The sequence below is a fragment of the Salvelinus sp. IW2-2015 genome, linkage group LG35 (assembly GCF_002910315.2).
Source record: "Salvelinus sp. IW2-2015 linkage group LG35, ASM291031v2, whole genome shotgun sequence".
Lineage (NCBI taxonomy): Eukaryota > Metazoa > Chordata > Actinopteri > Salmoniformes > Salmonidae > Salvelinus > Salvelinus sp. IW2-2015.
In genome coordinates, this window is record NC_036874.1 from 19413794 (window position 1) to 19421441 (window position 7648).

At 43.6% G+C, this 7648-nt stretch overlaps 1 protein-coding gene across 1 annotated transcript in view; it reads right to left on the minus strand.

Annotated features, from left to right (window-relative positions):
• Positions 1-7648, minus strand: part of LOC111958869 (inhibitor of Bruton tyrosine kinase) — a 44039-nt gene that overhangs the window by 14686 nt on the left and 21705 nt on the right. Inside the window, exons 12-21 of the mRNA XM_070437418.1 lie at positions 7102-7150; positions 6769-6865; positions 6363-6464; positions 6073-6190; positions 3341-3401; positions 2947-3068; positions 2641-2753; positions 2268-2541; positions 1928-2182; positions 1476-1670 (exon numbers count right to left, since the gene is read on the minus strand). Of these exons, the coding sequence (XP_070293519.1) occupies positions 1476-1670; positions 1928-2182; positions 2268-2541; positions 2641-2753; positions 2947-3068; positions 3341-3401; positions 6073-6190; positions 6363-6464; positions 6769-6865; positions 7102-7150 (1386 nt within the window). The remainder of the gene's footprint in view (positions 1-1475; positions 1671-1927; positions 2183-2267; positions 2542-2640; positions 2754-2946; positions 3069-3340; positions 3402-6072; positions 6191-6362; positions 6465-6768; positions 6866-7101; positions 7151-7648) is intronic.

The window sequence follows — 7648 nt, forward strand, 5'->3', positions numbered from 1 at the left end:
CTCAAATATTTTTCTGATGTCGACAGCAGATCAATTATATTCCTAATATAGCCAACTTATTAGCAAGCTAACTTTGAGAACGTTTTATTAAGTAGTTAGCAAGCTAGGCAGCGTTCGCAAAGTTTGGTGCTCAATGACACAGAGCCAGTAGCTAACCAGTTGAGCTAACAAAGTATAATTTCGTATTAGCAAAATACTCCAAGACCCTCTGCATTTCAGGAAACAGTGGCAAGTACCCCTGGTGCACTTAAACTATTTAGCCATTTTTTTTTTATAAAAAAAAATAATAATCTCAGTTTTTCCCCACTGGCTTTCATGTGTTCATGAGCTTGTCTGAGGTGTCAKACTCAACGACAGTTGCTATCCATTGGAGCGATGCGACTGGTTGCCCAAAATTCCGGGCAGGGCTTAGCGAAGGGAGTTCGGGTGATTTCTTCCTCTCGCTAAAACAACGACTAGTTCAACATTTTTTTGTGCCATCTGTGCATCTGCATCGATCACTTTGCACCCATGTTGGCAGGAGTTTCACGAGAGAGTGTGTGTAGAGAAGGCTATGCTTATTGTCGTTTCAAATCTCATCAGAGCTTTTAGACATCAATAAAGGCGATACATTGCACGCCCAGTGTGCAGGAGCTTCTTACCTTCCAATGATATTTTAACATTTCCCAAGCACCAAGCACCTGCTCAAACCACAGACTCTCAGGGCTGGTTTCCCGGACTAGCCTAGTCCTGGACTAAAGATCAAGGTCAATAGACAATCTCCACTGATATACATTTTTTAAACCAGGACCTGGCTTAATCTGTGTCTGGGAAACCACACTCCAGAGCATTTCATTTGGACAGYAAAGCTTAGCATAATCAACTTAATTCTCTGTATAAAAACGGTCCTCCAAATCATTATTCTTTCTTTCGTTCTGCTTCCCTTTGGAATAACTGGGACTCACCATAAGAGAAAACTCTCTGCCAGTCACTTGCCACTTTCTTAGTACTATGTTGATTCTAAAGAGATACCTCACACACAGATTGAACAAATTCCTGTATGGTTAACCGTCAGCTAAACATAGGCCTAATTATGAACAAAAACCATAGATAAAAGCTTTACTATCTTCTTACTACAAACGGATGTGTGCATACCAGGTACCAAATGACATTGATGCTAGTAGAGCTGTTAGTGTGTGTCAGATTCCTGTCTTTGATAGAAACAGGAATCTGCGTGAGCATGGTGACACACTAGAGACATCTAGTGGACAACACTGGTACTTTAGGGTAGAGTGATAGTTCATTGATTCATCGGCCATAAGGGCATTCATCCCTTGGCCATACATGCTACTGTACTCCTCTATATTGTGTGTGTATATATATATATATAAATAAATAAATAAATAAATGTACACCTCTGTATGTGTGTTGGTGACAAGTAACATAAAATATGACCGACTGTATGTGTGCGTGTCTGTGTGTGCACATAGTCTTACCCGGCGGGTCTCACTGGCTCGCTGGGGGGCTTAGCAGTACATTTGAAGTTGACACTCCTGACAGCAGAGACCAGAGGCCCCTGAGCAACTGGCCTTCCCAGGGACCCTGGCCTCCCGTTCCTGACACGGCTCTCCTCCTCCACCAGGAGGTCCCGGAATGCTCGAGACGAAGGGGGTGTCTGGACCGGAGTGGCCCTGAGGAGAGGAGGGAGGTGKAACCACATTCAACAACATTTGATGAATCAAAAGTGCTACTTCAGARCATTAAAAAGTACTACTTTCACTAACAGCTGACAGAATAGGCAGATTCTGTATTTGTACATGAAACAACATTCAACACAAATGAGAGAMCGGGAGAGGACCTATTCTATGACATAGGGATCGTCTCACCAACCCACCACCTTCTGTGCTGGCCCTGATATCAGGAGCGTCCCTTATTGAGGGGGGCTTACCATCCTTTCGCATTCTTTGAGGGAGTAATGACTGGTGGCGATTTGGATAGGGCACACTCAGCACTGCCCTCCTTGGTTGCCATGGCGATCATCTTCCTCTGCTTCTGGGAGAGCTTGGCTGGGAGAGGGGACTGCTTGCTACTGCTGCCAACACTGACAGGACTTTTGGGAGAGGCTCKGAGACTTTGTGTCTTTGAGCTGGCTTCCATATCCATGATGGCCCTGAGGTCCAAGACAGGAAGTGACAGAGCAGGACTGGAGAGAGAGAGAGAGAAACGACACAAGGTCACATACAGTTCCACCCCTGAACCCTGACCTGGTCCACAGTGACCTGGCTCACCTGGCTGTGACCTTGGGGATGTACTCTGGAACAGAACTCTTTGGGGGTTCGGCGGGGAGGCCGTTCCGCGCGGTGGTAGGGGTGCTGGGGGGAGTCTTCAACCTGGGACCTCCTTCAGCCCTCCCCTCCTCRGGCCTGTCGTGGAACAYGGGACTCTGGAGGTCTCGGGGGCTGCCCACACCCTTGTAGCTGCCCTCAGAGTCAGATGTCATCAGCTCCTGCAGAGACTCCATGGAGTTGGTCTTTCCTGACTTGACCAGGCTGGGAGAGAGGACTGAGGAGAGACATAGTGTATCATAATCCATATCAGCCCAACTAAAGGAAATCATTATTGCGTGCCATGATAAAGAGTGTGTGTGTTTGTGTGTTCTACCTGCGGCAGGTGGGCTCTGGATGATGTCAGAAAGGGTGTAACCCCCTGAGCTGTCGGAGCGTCTCCTAGGTTTTCTCTTGRCCTTCAACTTAGCCTTCTTCAACAGAGTCTCCCTGAGAGGAAGGGAAAAAAATTCGGCCGCAGTTCAAATCATAGGGAGGTTACCGGCTGGATGCATTTCAATGCAAAACATTGGAACCTACTTTCAGTCCCATCTCATTCATGACAGAGAGTGAACGACGGAGCAACTTCTGGAATGAGATGCAGCCACAGTGTTGTACAGTAGTTTGATAGATGGYATAGTACCTGCAGGAGTAGTCTAGTTCGGCGTCAGCTTTAGAGCTGAATGAAGAGTCCATGTCCTCGTACACAGTGAGGTCCGGGGCGTCTGGGTAAGGCGTGATCAGTCGCTTCTGCATGGCCGGAATCTGACAGGAACAGGATGGTAAAAAAAAATAAAGGATGGTAACAGGTCAGCTAGTCTAAACCAACAGTTGTTTTCAGTTCAGGAAACCACAGTACATTTGAGTAGGAATCGAATGGAAGAAAACGAGTGAAACAGGAAGGGACTATCTGAGAAACCGTCCAATAACAAACCCTATTTTCGTTTTCTGTTGAGTTCCCCTAATGAACATATGCCAGGTATCTCACTATACAGTTGATGCAGGTACGGTCACGGCACAAAGGGGAAATGACTCACCATCCTCCTGTAGGAGGCAGAGAGCTCCACCAGCACGTCATCACTCAGGATATCCAGCGCTCTGAAGAGATACAGAGAGAGATACGGATATATAAAACAGAGAGGGAGACTCTCTCGAAAAAGAAGAAGAAGAATCCATAGTATAGCCTCATCTGGGAAAATGATGTATGGGTAAACCACTTCTCCAATCTTTTTGGCCTTATAACAAAGAACAACCAGCAAAAACATATACATGATCAAATACAAATCTTAGAATCAACTATTAAAAGACTACCAGAACACACTGGATTCTCCAATTACATTGAATGAACTACAGGACAAAATAAATCCTCCACCCCAAAAAAGGCCTGTGGTGTTGATGGTATCCTCAATGAAATGATAAAACATAAAGACCACAAATTCCAATTGGCTATACTTGAACTCTAACATCCTTAGCTCTGGCATCTTCCCTAATATTTGGAAGCAAGGACTGATCCCCCCCAATCCACAAAAGTGGAGACAAATTTGACCCCAGTAACTACCATGGGATATGCGTCAACAGCAACCTTAAGAAAATCCTCTGCATTATCATTAACAGCAGACGTGTACATTTCCTCAGTGAAAACAATGTACTGAGCAAATGTCAAAATTGGCATTTTAACAAATTACCACAGGACAGACCAAGTATTCATCCAGCACACCCTAATTGACAAAMCAAAACAAAAGCAAAGTGTTCTCACGCTTTGTTAATTAAAAAAAAAAAATTTAGACTCAATTTGACATAAGGGTCTGCTATACAAATTGATGGAAAGTGGTGTTGGGAAAAAAAAAAAAAAAACATTATGAAATCCATGTACACAAACAACAAGCGTGGATTAAAATTGGCAAAACACATTTCTTTCCAAAGAGCCATGGTGTGAGACAGGGATGCAGTTTAAGCCCCACCCTCTTCAACACACATACAGTTGAAGTTGGAAGTTTACATACACTTAGGTTGGAGTCAATAAAACTCGTTTTTCAACCACTCCCCAAATTTCTTGTTAACAAACTATAGTTTTGGCAAGTCGGTTAGGACGTCTACTTTGTAAATGACACAAGTCATTTTTCCAACAATTGTTAAGACAGATTATTTCACTGTATCACAATTCCAGTGGGTCAGAAGTTTACATACACTAAGTTGACTGTGTTTAACAGCTTGGAAAATCCAGAAAATGATGTCATGGGCTTTAGAGCTTCTGATAGCTATTGCTCATTTAGTCATGGAGATGACTGAAGACTAACCTAAGAAGAGTTCCTGAAGAACGGTCCCTTGTTCCAAACACAAACGACCCCACAGAGCCACAGGACAGCAACAATAGCGCCAAACAATTGAGAAAACAAAAAGATACTTGACTAAAGAGCCAACAAGAATGCTATTTTAGCCCTAAACAGAGAGAGTACACAGTGGAAGAATATGAGACTGTGACTGACCCAACTTAGGACGCTTTGACTATTTACATACTCGTGAGAATGTTATGTACAGGCACCGTAGGCAGAGCCTGTCTCGCAAGAGGAAGACGGACTATTGAGTGCACACTGCCCCACAAAACGAACTTCCTAACCTCTGCCAAATGTGAATACATATAGACGAGACATAATTTCTCTTATTACAACAGTATCCACAAAGAATGGAGAAAACAAACACCACAATTTTGATAAACTAAAATGCAAATGATTGGACATGATTTAGTAAAGGCACACAACTGTCTATTTAAAGTCACATTTAAAATGACAGTGATGCAGACAAAAAACCAAGCAGAGTCGAAGGAATGCATTTATGAGCTAATGATTATAGATTTATTGAGGCACAACACTGGGAAGAGGGATACAAAAACATTCCTGCAGACATTGAGTCCCTAAGAAAGTGGCCTCCATCATCTAATGGAAGAAGTTTGGAAACCAAGATTTCCTAGGTGAGGTGGAGTGGTGTTTAGTCCCAACTCCTTAGAGCTTCAGTGGGACTGAGTTCCTCTGTGGCACTATGGTGTTGAACGTTAGCTGTAAGTCAATGAACGCATTCCCTCAATAGGTGTTCCTTTTTCCTGGTGAGAAAGGGCGGTGTGGGAGTGCGATTGAGATCTGCAGTAATCTGTGGATCTGTTTGGCGGCTATGCAAGAATTGGAGTGGGTCTAGGGTGGATGTTGTGATGTGAGCATGACCAGACTTCAAAGCACTCATGGGTACCGACGTGAGTGCCACGGGGCGGTAATCATTTAAGCAGGTTACCTTCGTTTCTTGGGAAGGGACTATGGTGGCTGCTTGAAACATTTAGGTTATACAGAATCGGTCAGCAGAGGTTGAAAATGTCATGTTGGAAGTAGCGACTTGCAGTTGTCAGGCATGTCTTTCAGTACAAGTCCTGGTAATCCGCGCTGAGTGTGTGAATGTTGACCTGTTTAAAGGTTTTGTTCGCATCGGCTACTGAGAGCGTTATCACAGTCATCCAGAACAGCTGGTGCTCTCGCGCATGCTTCAGTGTTGCTTACCTCAAAGCGAACAGAAAAGGCATTTAGCTCGTCTGGTAGGCTCGCATCACTGGGTAGCTCACGTCTGGGTTTCCCTGTGTAGTCCGTAATAGTGTGGGGTATTGTGAGAAGATAAAAAAAATCTAAGTGCCCTTCATCATATTTAAAATAATGCTGTAACATAATAAAATGTGGGAAAAGTAAAGTGGTCTGAATACTTTCCGAATGTACTTTATACACACACTCACTTGGACTCGAGCAGGGCAGCCATGTTGTGCACAATGAACTGGATACAGGATAGTTTGAGCTGCTCAGCGTTGTACATGGCAGAAAACTGCAGCAGCTCTGCAGCATTCTTCAGTGTCACTGAGGAGACAGACGAGGAAGGCATTTTTTTTTAAACAAACAGGACAGTGCTCACACGAGTGATTTTCAAGACAAAGCTGTTTGACATGTTGACAGGCATGAGAGAAAGAGAGGAGGACAGAGGCATGGGAGGAGAGCAGAGAGGGCTAAGAGGACAGATGAGAGGACATACGGTTCTCAGTAATGGCCACTTCACACATCTCCTTCAGTCGGGTGATGAGAAGCTGATCGGCCACCACCAACACGTTGCAGACAAACTCCACATTTAGAGACTCTGGAAGAGGATAGAGACAGACTTTTAGCTTCCAACTACCTTGTACATCAAGATCAGAGTTAACATGATGAGATTCATAAATATTAACATGAATAGCCACATGTGATACTTACTTTTAACTATTTAAATTTACTTATTTGACAGGGACAGTGCACATTTAGCAACATTTCAGAGTCAATGTATATGTACCCAAGTTAGCAAGAGAGCTAATTTCCATCCATAGTTCCAAAGCATTTTTCACTGAGTATGTGTGTGTGTGTGTGTGTGTACAGGTTGTATATGCATGATCTGGTGTGTCCTGTACCTTTGATAGTGGGAGACTCGTCAGTGTAGACATATTCTAGGATGACCTGCAGTATCTCTGAGCTGGTGGGCATCTCTAGGGCACTACAAGAAGTGGCCTGTGGGGGGCACACAACAACTACATTACCATCACAAGTAGCAGCACACTTACTCAAGCACAATGTGAGAATGTCTTCAGAGCCAACGGTTACTTCTGGCAATATTAAAATTACGCTTTAAGTGTACAATRAGCAAGACCTCCAATTGCCAGCAACTAAAACAGACATTTTATCAAATGTAAAACTAATACGGATTGATAAACATGAAATAACATCAAAGAAAAAACATAACATACCTCTATCCAGGGGTTCCCCAGCATACTGTGGAAGTACTCTGAAACACATACATGACATGTTTACAATAGAACTACCACCAAGACAGTTCCAAAAATCATCCCCCATAGTCCACAGATAATCTATCTTTAAGTAAAATCATTTTCAATTGAAGTTCTCCATTAAGATGTTTAAAGTCCGGCAAGGCTTAATCTGTGTCCTGAAAAATGGGCCCCACGTTTAAAATATGATACAGGGCAATAATAAGTGCCGATTCTCCAACCTTGAATAAACCCACTCACGTTCACGACCCTCAACTCAAGAAAGCCACAATCTTGGCACGTAGTAGCATCACAATCTGGCACGCAACATGTTCACACTTGTGACAGGGGAAGCTCCTTCATCCTCAACTCAGAGTGACAGTCACAGAGTAGGAGCTTGGGGGAGACACAGATCATTTAGACGGGAACAATATCTCTCTGATATTTTACCACATCTGGTTTTTTCTGCAAGGACCACACAACTGATTATGGAATACGAACATGATTGAATAGGAATGTCCATTCTGTA